General features: G+C 41.5%; 2 protein-coding genes across 8 annotated transcripts in view; one reads left to right on the top strand and one right to left on the bottom strand.

Moving 5' to 3' along the window:
• The window catches only part of usp9 (ubiquitin specific peptidase 9), a 38,235-nt gene extending 31,625 nt beyond the window's left edge, over nucleotides 1-6,610 (top strand). For 5 of the 7 annotated variants that reach the window (XM_046404836.1, XM_046404834.1, XM_046404832.1 and 2 more), the window contains 8 exons: nucleotides 13-198; nucleotides 500-720; nucleotides 828-916; nucleotides 1,006-1,162; nucleotides 1,498-1,710; nucleotides 2,604-2,633; nucleotides 3,750-3,848; nucleotides 4,513-6,610. In XM_046404836.1, the coding sequence (XP_046260792.1) occupies nucleotides 13-198; nucleotides 500-720; nucleotides 828-916; nucleotides 1,006-1,162; nucleotides 1,498-1,710; nucleotides 2,604-2,633; nucleotides 3,750-3,848; nucleotides 4,513-4,743 (1,226 nt within the window). In that variant the 3' untranslated portion in view covers nucleotides 4,744-6,610. The remainder of the gene's footprint in view (nucleotides 1-12; nucleotides 199-499; nucleotides 721-827; nucleotides 917-1,005; nucleotides 1,163-1,497; nucleotides 1,711-2,603; nucleotides 2,634-3,749; nucleotides 3,849-4,512) is intronic. The other 2 variants (XM_046404835.1, XM_046404833.1) reach the window with 1 other exon arrangement.
• A 1,707-nt stretch (nucleotides 6,611-8,317) lies between these two features.
• rpl8 (ribosomal protein L8) lies at nucleotides 8,318-11,825 on the bottom strand. The gene is made up of 5 exons (XM_046404838.1): nucleotides 11,177-11,825; nucleotides 10,918-11,059; nucleotides 9,942-10,160; nucleotides 9,652-9,767; nucleotides 8,318-8,514 (listed from the first exon to the last, which is right to left on the bottom strand). Exons 1-5 carry the CDS (start codon nucleotides 11,312-11,314, stop codon nucleotides 8,356-8,358), a joined length of 774 nt encoding a protein of 257 aa, XP_046260794.1. The 5' UTR covers nucleotides 11,315-11,825; the 3' UTR covers nucleotides 8,318-8,355.
• Nucleotides 11,826-12,127: the final 302 nt, after the last annotated feature.

Below are 12,127 nucleotides of genomic sequence, written 5' to 3'. Positions count from 1 at the left end.
TATCACATGCAGGCCTGTCAGAAAAGACTCAGCTGTTGAAGCTGAATGTCCCAGCCACTTTCATGTTGGTCGCTCTGGACGAGGGTCCTGGCCCTCCCATTAAGTACCAGTATGCTGAGCTGGGCAAGCTGTACACTGTGGTCTCTCAGCTAGTCCGTTGCTGTGATGTCTCCTCACGCATGCAGTCCTCCATCAATGGTGAGTACTTTTACTGTTCAATCACACAAAATGTAATATGAACTAAGCTGATCTGAGCCAGAAATAAAATCACTGAACAATTTGGGATGGGGAGAGATGGAGCCCAATGAGGATTTTCATCCTTGCTCAGGATCTAGTGACTGACAAACCAGCCACTCTGAGCTTCTGTGTTGTGTAGGCAGAGCTTAGAGCTGAGGGCTTTCGGAGATGAGGGGTAAATGCACTGTCTGAAAGAAACATAATTACGACCTATATGTTAGATTAAAGTTACTTTAAATTTCTTCTCTTCTACCCTCTGCAGGCAACCCTCCCCTCCCTAACCCTTATGGTGACACCAATCTGACAGCCCCAGTGATGCCCGTGCAGCAGCTGGTGGCTGAGATCCTGTTTGTGAGGACCAGCTATGTGAAGAAGATCATTGAGGACTGCAGCAACTCTGAGGAGACAGTAAAGTTGCTTCGCTTCAGCTGCTGGGAGAACCCACAGTTCTCCTCCACTGTGCTCAGTGAACTGCTCTGGCAGGTAAATGTCTGATGTTTGTGAAGAACAGCTTTACCATTCTGTTGGTAGCTTACTTCCCCATCTCAACTAGACCCCAAGTTCAGATTATACACACTGTCTGTCTGCAGGTGGCATACTCCTACACCTATGAGCTGAGGCCTTACCTGGACCTGCTGCTACAGATCCTGCTGATTGAGGACTCCTGGCAGACACACAGGTCAGACTCAATTCTCAAATTATGAGTTCTGCGTTGTTATGAATGTGATCACAGATTAAAATTCTTGTTTTGTCTGTCTGGTTGTGTAGGATCCACAATGTGCTGAAGGGCATTCCAGATGACAGAGATGGGCTTTTTGACACTATCCAGCGTTCCAAGAACCACTACCAGAAACGAGCCTACCAGTGCATCAAGTGCATGGTGGCACTCTTTAGCAACTGCTCTGTGGCTTACCAGATCCTACAGGTACATTTACTGAGAGACCAGATAACCTCCTACTACTTGGAGCTCTCCTGTTGTCATACACAGTCACCTTTTCTTGGTGAAGGGCATTTTATCTTCTGCAATAAATGTTTAAATGTTTTTGCTTCTCTACATGCATGTGTACATGTGCTTCTCTCTTCTCTCTAAATATTTTTGCTTCTCTACACAGTTTCTGTCTTTCCCACTAGCTAACATGTGTTAAGACGGATGAAATAAGAACCAGCACTTAAACAGTCAAATTACATGTTGAGATTCACACGTACACAACATATGTGAAGTCATATCCGGTAAGCAGTGTGTTCTTTTTGTGCATGCAGAGTAATGGTGACTTGAAACGGAAGTGGACCTGGGCAGTGGAGTGGTTAGGGGACGAGCTGGAGAGGAGACCATACACAGGGAACCCTCAGTACACATACAACAACTGGTCCCCTCCAGTTCAGAGCAACGAGACCTCAAATGGCTACTTCCTGGAGCGGTCACACAGTGCACGTATGACACTGGCCAAAGCCTGTGAACTTTGTCCTGAGGAGGTAATGGCCTTTACATTGTACCCTTCACACACCCACACACACACACACAGAGCACAGAAATTATCTTTTAGTCTCAGGGGTTGTGCAAAACCACACTAGTATGTAAAGCTGTAGGACACTATATATAGATATGAGGTGTACATTTTGGAAAAAAAACAAAACAAAACATGCAAAGTGAGGAAGAGCTGTTCAGTTGCTACAGTTCTGTCAGAACGAAGGGGATCTTTCTGTTATATGCAAATGTATGAAATCATGAATATTACCACAACAAAAAAAAGACACATGGCCAGTGTTGCCATGGAGACATCCTAACAGTTGTGTACAGTGGCGAAGGTAACAGAAGAATCCCTCTGAAATACTGCAGGACTGAGCTAGAGTAACTCTTAAAAACACAATAATCCACTGGATGACACAACATGACCAGCTTTTAACAGGGGATGTAAACTGTATGTAATAACACTGAAGGGGTTCGTTCATTACAAGGTTGACTGGAATATTTATCAACAAATTGATCAAGTGTTGTCTGTCTGATGTCATTATAAATAAGATGTGCTTCAGTTTTGTAGGTGTAGCTTTTTTCCTGGCATTAATGATTTCAGAATAAATTCTCAAAAAAGGTTGAAAAATCTGACATTTAATTTGATTTGATTAATTGGTTATTTAACTGGACCCATTCATTTAGTGTTTCCGACATGCCATTAAATGTAAATGTCCTTTCTGAGCTACAGCTATGACTTGTTTACTATGCTGAAGATGTCTTGTATGGATTCATGGCTGCAGTTCACAATGCCTAGAAGTATCATTTCTTTATTCAGCTTAAACTAAGTTACTTGTATTTTTATGTTGAAAATCCAGTCAAATGACACACTTCTCCTGTAATATTCCATACACAGCTCAAGTGTACTCAGGGAAGCCCAGGGAAGGTCAGTATTCCAGGCACCACCACATAAAGGAAGGAAATGGAACAAAATTTAAGTGTCAGCAGAGAAACAATGAACAGTTGGCCAACGTGTAGGCCTCAGACACCTTCAACACTTAGTTAAAAGTGCACAATTTTAAGTTTCCTGTAGTTTGAACAGTCATCAGATTCAGAGGCTAGAGTCATTGTGACATGTTGAGACCCTGCAGTTTTTCCCGTTTGCTTTGCTCAGTTTTTCTTTTGAACTCTTTTCTATTGTATTGTATTGATATTTATGTGATACAAATTGTCATACAAGTAGTTAAGCACAGGCGATTGGAGAGAGGATGTTCATAATGTTTGTCTATCTATCTTTTATGTGTAGAAAGGATGTTAAATTCTTAACACATTATGGACTTGTTCATGCTATTAGATGACAGATGAATGAAAAAGAAAAAAACAGTCCCATCCCCCAGCAGTAAAGGTAGCAGCAGGGAAGACAGGCAGGCTGCCTGTGAAATGCCATACAGTGTAACTGGCATTAGAAACTGTGTTATACAGATGTACACAGGGAACTGATCTTTGGTCTTTTGCTGTCCTGTTGCCCAGGCCAAGTGATTTGCCCAAGTAAAGCAAAGTTCTTTTGCCAGTTTTTGTCTCCTCCCCAACTCAAACTATGATGCTGCAAGCCCCCTGCATGTGATAGAAAACTTTTAGCCTTTAGTCTGAAAGGCTGTACTGTGCATTAAGCAAGATTTTGGTCTCCATTGCCCTGCTGAGACAGTATATATTTATAGGCTTTTTTGGTAGTTAACCTATAATCTTCGAAAAAACTTTAAAAATGAAGGGTCACACTGTTTTGATATTCCATCTGTAACTTCACTAGTACACGAGTTTAACATGCTAGACATTTATGTTCCAGTTCTGTTGTTTTTCCACTTACAACTTCATGTTGTAAATGTAATTTACCTTGTCACATAGATATATGATGACTAGCTGTCAAATCATAGGGAGCTACTTAACATTTTTCTTACTGTTAGAAATAAAAATGATCACCAGCCTTGTCCCATTAAAGTGGCACACTGAAGTATCCTCCACTGTAGAGTGAGAGTTCATGAGCATTTTATCTCATATCTGATAGGAGCCAGATGAACAGGAAGCACCTGATGATCAAGACTCCTCCCCACCTGAGGACACCTCTTTGTACCCACATTCTCCTGGAACCGCTCAGTTTCAGCAGGTAGTGTCCCAGGGTCCTTTTTACCTCGTGTCCTCATTACAGTCTGTGATGTGTAAATAAATTCTGACTGCTTTCATACTTGGGATTTCTGATGTCACATTGACGATTGGTGTCTAACCTGTTCTAGCAGGGCAGAGAGTATCACCATGAAATGTTCTCATAAACGGTCTCACCTTAGCCATGAATAATGGAAACACAGATATTTACTTGAGCATCCAAAGTGTTATTTCATGCTCACATTTTATAGTCGGTTTTGTGATAATACAACACTGCAACCAAATTAACTACTTTTGTTCAAATGTTTTTTTTAATGAATCTAAATCAAAAAAACAAATCCTTTTGCGAAACTCTGCCATCACAGGTTAAAACATGAACAAATGCTTACATCCAGTCTCATAAAAATGTTATATGGTATGTGTGGGTAAAGGACAAGTAGCAGGGAAAACAGGGAATAAATAAGTATTGCATGTCATGCAGATACATGAAGATTTTCATTACAAAAATAGTTACCAGATCATATAATATCTCATTGCTTGATCTGGACTTTCCCAGCCCAGGATTGACTCAAAATCACCCATGTTAATGATAATAAAGGAACATGTCAACCATTTCAATGATGTGGTTCAAATCGGCTGATTTTTATCCACTTTCTCTTCCTGAACAGAACAACCATCCTCATGGGCAGCCGTATACCGGGCCTGCTGCTCAGCACATGAACAACCCACAGCGTCCTGGTCCTGCCTCTGCCCCAACTCCAGGCCCTACCCAGACCCCCACCCCGGCCCCTGGCCCCACTCCTGGTCCAGGCCCGCGAGCACAAGAGAACTGGGAGAGCACAGAGGAGGTCGCCCCTGCACCCAATTCTACCCCGGCGCCTGCCCCACCTAAGGAGTAACATCCCCTCCCCCTCTGCTGTGCCTCGAGCCTCCATCGTCCTGCTCTCCCTCCTCTCTCATCCTTCGGTCAACAGAGCTCCTCATTGGGTCTCTCTCGCTCTCTCTCTCTCTCACTCTCTCTGGCCCCAGGGCAGGGCAGAGCCAGGCCTCCCCTCCCATCAGCCTGTGGGAGGTGCTCTTCCCTGGCCTGGGACTGCCTGACCGTGTTACAGGGGCCTGCTGGCGGCTGCAGAGGCGAGGGAGTGGACAAGAGTTCTAATAAAGAAAAACAAATTTACCCAGAGCCGACGATGCTGATGCGCTTGTCTACGCGACGAAAAGGTGTACATAGTATGTTTATGTTTTTGACTGTTCAGATCCCCCAGTAGCATAACTGTGTGGTTTGCTGTTGGGAGATGTTGCAGATATTATGAAAAACAAAATGGATATTATAAATAAGAAAAATTCCCAAAAAAAAAACAAAAAAAAAAACTGTAAGAAGACAACAGCTCCTCTTTGTTTTATCACCCATGCTCAGCAGTAAAGTTTGTTCTACCATCGGACGGTTACTGGTCATTCAACTGTAGAAGGACGCATTGTTATTATCATAATTATATTATTATTCTTAAGCTCCTTGGCAACCTTATGACCGATGCCAAATCAACTCACGAGCTGTGGTTGGTTTTAGTGTGAGATACGGAATGGTTGGGTGGACTTTTAAGGTGTTTGGTTGACGTGAAAAAGCAGTGATGCAACATTGTTCTGAAACTCATTGCCTTTCTTCTTCTTTTTTTTTTAATTTAATTTTTTTTCTGGTAATTAATTGAATCCTTTTTGAAGCTCTAGTTAATATGCTGTAACATTTAGCATGGCTTCTCACCAGAATAGTGTAGCCCAAGGGAAGACTTGTGATCATAACAACCTAAAGCTGTTCTTAATCCACATCTGCAAAGGGTGGTTGTTACCCTTAGGTTTTTTTTGTTGTTTTCATTCTTTTTTCTACTCAACTACCCTGTCTACAATGAGGGCGATATTTTGAACCAATGTATGAATAAGTGGCTTTTGAATTGCACATTATAATCCTCCAACTTCACATTTGGCGGTCAGTTTTGCTGGGATAGACAGCTTAGCTTTCATCTTTAGGAATTCTGAAAAATGAAACACATATGCAACAGAATTGCTGCACTGGGCTATCTGGTGTATAATAGACTGTGTGGTTTGCTTCTGTCTCTTCAATAGAGCCTAGTTGTAGACAGACTTGTTGCCCGTCGGCTTCCTTTCTGCCATGGAGCTGGTCAGGTTTGGCATCTGGCTGCGGGTCGGGATGAAGTACCTGATCCCGAGCAGCAGTGAAATCCTCGCCCTCTCGCTCCATGTAGAACGGGTTCCACAGCAGGGTTGTACCGTAAGAAATAGCGGCTGGTTAGTCATGTTGCAACTTGAGCTAACTTGTAATTTTGTAGGAGTAAAAGGTAAACATCAGTAAATACTGTATTTAATTGGTAACTTGAATGCATGTATTTTGATTTTGATTTTTTTTTTTTGTCTAAAACATACCAAATACTCCTGCAAATGAAAATATTCTGCCCATCGTATTATATTTAAATATTTTGCTCTTATTTTATAGAATTTATTTTGTTGTATTTCACTAAAAATAGAATTTGATTTAAGAGGAACATTTTTGTCCTTGTGTTATTTTTAAAGAAGATATTGACTGTACAGAGTTCTGCGCCCTGTTTTTTGCCGACTTTTGTTTTGGCCATGGTGTGACGTTGAATTCTGGAGCTACAGTCGCGATGTGGACTTTCACTTTGTGAGGTTTTTTGTGCACAGAAATATAACAAAAAAAGCATTGCGCCCTTAGCAAATAAAGAACATGGAATCTTGCCTGTGTCTCATTTTTACTTTTGAATGTAATCAGTAAACATCCAGAAAGTGTCCACATATACACACTTAAGAAAGGTTCTCACGTTTGCTGGGTTGTTGCACCAGCTGACGTTTTGTTAGGCTGTAAATTGCTGTATTGTTTTGTACAAAGTTCAGGTTATGGTTTGTTGATTCTACATCAGTTATGACATGAGCAGACTCCAGATGGATGGTGTAACTTGCAGAAAGATCTTTGTCTTTTAAATGAGCCACGTTTGGTCATGTGACACATTTGAAATCCCTCTTAAAGGGGCATGTCACCAATTTTAACTTCAGTTTACTTGTAATCTACTCCTAAGGCTATGGGTTTGTTAGGTGCACTGAACAGAAACCAATGCAGTCTAATCCACCAATCCTGCAGTAAAGCCTCCCTTCACCAAAGTTATGTTAAGTCTTGCTTGAAACTTTTGAGAGGTGTTGATTCAACCTCATGGTCATTTTGGAAAGTGCACCACACAATGGTCAATAAGTTGAACTGACACCATTTTATTAGAGAATTGTTGTATTAGACTGCATTAGTTAAAGCTAAGTGCATCTGATAAACTAGTAACTGAGAGTGTAACGTCTTCTTTTGCTGCAGAGGGAGCAATCCATATGATGGCATCAGGGAAGCACATTGATTAGCATTTCTGTACACCAGCCTGCTCATTTTGACCTTGTGCAGCAACCCTGCAATGCAAATCATATAACAGATGCACCTGTTCCCTGGGAAGGGAGATTCTAAGATGCTACTGAGTTGAATTATGGGAGATACAACATCCACTGTTTCTGGAGCTTGGCGCATGGCTACCGCAAACTTAAAGTCAAAAACTATTTAGTCAGTCTCTGGAACACTACACATTAATACAACGCACTTCTATAAACTTTCCAACCCAGGGAACATCCTTCAAAATAAACACTTCTGTTACACAACATGAAGAGTTTTCTATTTTTTCTTGAGAAATTTTGGTATTGTAACCTCTTCACATTTCACAAGAGGCAAATCGCTCTGGCTCATGTCCACAAAAAAGTAATTACACATTTTCAAAGGCCCGCTAGTTTAACACCTACAGTCTATGAAGGAAAGGTTAGTAACAACCAAACTTTTTCTCCAACTGTCCTGACACACAAGCTCCCTTTAGTGTACATAATCCAAGTTACCACTATACAAGGAAAGCAGCTGAAACTAGTCTAATAATAAGCTCTTCCCTCCTCCAAAAAAACTGTCTTCGTGAAGTTAGTAATGTCAAAAGATTTTGGGAGCTACTTTGTGAAAACACCTCTCTGCATAACCTCAGCTAAAAAAAATGAACCATGAGAATCAATACCTCCACAGGTTTACAAAAGAATAATCAAATGCCCATCACCAGTTATTTTAAAAGTTAAAATATCTGTGAACGGCCACACAGTTTAATATTAACTGTAGTAAATTGCCATGTTAGGATGGGAAGGGTTTAGTAGGAAAAGCACAGCTATTTAATAATCTTTGCTCTAGCATCCTAATGAGATATCAGGCTCTGAAACTTAACCAGCTTAACAGAACTCAGCCTATCAATATTATTTACAGCATTGAATTTCTGACTATATGAAATATTTATCTACCTGTCTGATCAATTTAGCACTACAATATGCAACTGAACATCAGCCCGTATATGACTTGTGTGTGTGGACCCAGAGAACAACACAGAATTCTTTTGGAACAGATTTTATTATCAAGAAAGTCAGATTTAGTTCTCCTTCTCCTGTACGGTCTTTGTTCCGCGCAGTCTGCCTGTGCGTCGGGCAGCAATGAGACCGACCTTGCGACCAGCAGGTGCATCCCTCCTGATTGTTGAGGGCTTGCCAATATGCTGATGGTTACCACCACCGAAGGGATGCTCAACAGGCTGTGCAGAGAGGGAACAAAAAAAAAAAAAAGAGGGATATCAGTTTGATATCTACATTCAGGCTGCTTCCTTGCACTGAACAAGGGACTGAGACAACCTCAAGCTTCCTGCTCTGCCTTTTCCTTAATGTGCTGCTTCAATGTTATGCTTAAAACATGAGAAAATGTCAAACCTACTGAATACATGGCCTTATTTCCAGAATGCAGAGTGTCACAAGCCATACAGAGAATGTCTTCAATACTTACTCAGCAGAGTGCAAGTCAAAGCATTAAAATAAATCTTTCAGTATAGCACCTTTAGAAACTGTTGACATTTAAGTGCTTCACAGGTTGAGATAAATCTGATACTGTGATGGATTTTGTCAAATGTACAGACTCTAAGCTTAAGACAACACAACTCCATTAGGGCATTAAGTAGTGCCCCCCTCACAAATGCTTCAGATATTCAAGACCAAATCCTCCTGTCTACACCACCATGCTCAAAGTTCAAAACAAACCATATCTTAAAAGTCAGACCCAGTAGCTAAACCCCCCCCCCCCCCCCCCAGACATTTAAGGTACCCAAAAATACTCTATTTAACATGTGCAGTAACTGAAAACCTTAAATTAGGTTTGAACACAATTACCACAGCTAGAGAACCAGGCAGAAACTACAAGACATTGTTCAAGCTCAGTCATTACCTCCTCCATACAACAGAAAATTACACTGTCTGTCTCTCTTTAGTTTCACAGTATCAAGACTTCTTTTTCAACACACTCATCCCTTACACTTCATGACAGTTGATTCATTATTAAACCTTACTGCACATTCTGAGAATCACTGCAAAACATAAGCTACCAGTGAAGCTGTTTGATGGGACCAACATGACAAAAATATAACCCCAGCGATATCTATTCAGTGTAACAAAATCATTAAATACACCACGAAGCTCAAACGCGTTCATATTTGCACTTGCTGTAACATACGTCTGCCACCTCAGGCCTCCTCGACACTCTAAATTTCAGCACACATTGCATAAAATCTATTTTACCTGATATATATCTATCTATCTATCTATCTATATATATATATATATATATATATATATATATACACACACACACACACAATAGCTGCAGGATGTTCAACTGCACTTACGTTCATAGCCACACCACGGACACGTGGCCAGCAGTTCCTCTTGGCCTTGTACTTGTGGTAGGCACGACCAGCCTTCAGGATGGGCTTGTCAATACGACCGCCTCCGGCAACCACACCTGTGTCACACACAGCACAGCTGGTCAAAAAGGTGCACCAGTGCAATCATCTGTTTACACACACCAAATGAACTGCATATCCACACAGCTCCTTGCACTACAGATGACATCAGTTCCTGAACTGAGTCAAAGCAGCATGAAACCTGAGCTCTACCAGACATTAAGGGTCCTTACCAACAACAGCTCTGTTGGCAGAGGAGATGACTTTCTTGGAGCCTGAGGGAAGCTTGACTCTGGACTTCTTGGTCTCAGGGTTGTGGGAGATCACTGTGGCGTAGTTTCCTGAAGCGCGGGCCAGTTTGCCTCTGTCGCCGGGCTTCTCCTCCAGGCAGCAGATGATGGTTCCCTCAGGCATTGTGCCGACAGGCAGGACATTGCCAATGTTCAGCTGAGCTGTGGGAAAAACATATAGGGGCACAAGCTTCATATTGAAACACTGTACACCTCCATTCAACAATGTCACCTCAATTTGACATAATTACAAGCACTGCATTTTAAGGAACAACCAACATTATTATACATTTCCATTTTCACTGCTTTTGATGCCACTTGCTACAACTTCATAAAGCTAAAACTGGGCCCAGTATAAAAGTGTACAATGCAAACTTTTGAGGCCACATAAACACACACACAGCCAACAGAAAGACACCAAACAGGTGCCTGTCTACCTCAAAATGATTCAGTCTCAAATCCTGAAGGACTCCAGGAATAATCAAAAATACTTACAGACCACAGATCAATTAAATCCACCACAGTGATGACTCAAAATGTTAACCACATTCAAAACTACTGTCTCTCATGAGCTGGAAATTTCACATCACTCTCATGTGTGGATATTTGTACCATACTTCCAACCCCACACACAATTTGGCTAATAACTACACCTTTAAATGTTAATACAAAATAACTTTTAAAATCCATCTCTTGATGAAGCATCTGTATTGATCCTGTCGTATTTTTCAAAATTGTACTTCACAGACCTATATTCCAAAAGGCAGAATGGATGAAAACACAAATGCAACAGATTTCATGTCTGAAAATGGGCTTTAAGGTAGCAACAGGTTGTGTGCAGGACAACATACTAAAGAAAAACAATTGGTGCACCCTGTTCATCCGATTTATGCTAGAAGAACCCTAAAAAGTCTCTTACCCTTCTTGCCACAGTAAATGAACTGTCCAGTGTGGATGCCCTCAGCAGCAATGAAGAGCTCTGTCCTCTTCTTGAAGCGGTATGGGTCACGGAAGGCGACTTTGGCCAGGGGAGCACCACGGCCAGGGTCATGGATAATATCCTGAGCGGGGAGACCAACAGAGGAAAGCAATGTCACAATGTGCTCTCACCAACAGACAGCATGACTCTGATCTGCCCCCTCCAAAAAACAAAAACCAGAAGTACAATCCTCAGTTACCTTCACAATCCCCTTGATGTAACCATGGCGTTCAGCGAAGTCAATATGACGGAGTTTAGCAGCACCTTTCCTGTGCTTGACGTGGGCTTTGAACACGGAGCCCGCACCTTTTCTCTGTCCCCTGATCACACGTCCCATCGTGTACTGAAACACACCACAGTCAACGTGAGTTACCGGCTTGACACCGGCTAACGGCGAGGCCTCTGACTAAAACGAAGTTACTGTCGTTTTGGGTATACTTTCTCTGTTTAATAAGTTGGTTAATTTTATTTGCCACTTTAGAAATGGTCTGAAAACACATCTGAAAGCGACTACTAACTATCTCGCATGTTTTTAACGAAATATGGTTAGCTATAGTTAGCCGAGCAAGCTAGCCACATTAACGCACTGTGTATTAGTCTTACGGTGCAGTGTAATCTATGGTCTGACAAGCTAACAGAGTAACCTGCAGTCGATTTTCACATTTACGGAAAAACTGTAGCTTCTCTAAACAGTGGATATCAAAACACACATCTGTACTGTCTCTGGCGGGTGACGGACTGGCCTTCAGGCTGCTTCACATTCACTGTTACAGCGCCATGTCATCAATGAGCTACACATAACCTATAAAACTCTTTAAAACAGAGGTCTGTCACTAAAATACACAGTAGGTATTGTTCTTATACATTTGCTGCACATTTGGAAATGTTGGTTTAAAGTGGATGAACAAAGAAAATCATGATTTAGAGCAGATATTGTAAAGGAAATCAAACAGAAGCTGGCCTACCTAAACTCCGTTGACGGAAAGAGGAAGTGTAAGGGACAAGCGGAGGTTTTCTTCCGGAGAAATTACGGAGGGGGATTATGGGAAGTGGAGGCAAATCAACATTTCGACATACCATCGTTTAAAAAATAGAAAACTAAAACCAAATAACAAGTCTGATCTCTGTTTGTGTATAACCAACGCAATCA

Source organism: Scatophagus argus, chromosome 11 (genome assembly GCF_020382885.2).
Source record: "Scatophagus argus isolate fScaArg1 chromosome 11, fScaArg1.pri, whole genome shotgun sequence".
NCBI lineage: Eukaryota > Metazoa > Chordata > Actinopteri > Scatophagidae > Scatophagus > Scatophagus argus.
This window is presented reverse-complemented; position numbering and strand designations above follow the sequence as displayed.

Bases quoted from the DNA above. Each gene is read 5' to 3' on its own strand.
- rpl8 (XM_046404838.1), bottom strand. From the start codon at position 11,314: ATGGGACGTGTGATCAGGGGACAGAGAAAAGGTGCGGGCTCCGTGTTC. The intron at 11,060-11,176 runs GTAACTGAGGAT...CTCCCCGCTCAG, and splicing joins ACATCAAGGGGATTGTGAAG to GATATTATCCATGACCCTGG. The intron at 10,161-10,917 runs GTAAGAGACTTT...TTTTTCCCACAG, and splicing joins CATTTACTGTGGCAAGAAGG to CTCAGCTGAACATTGGCAAT.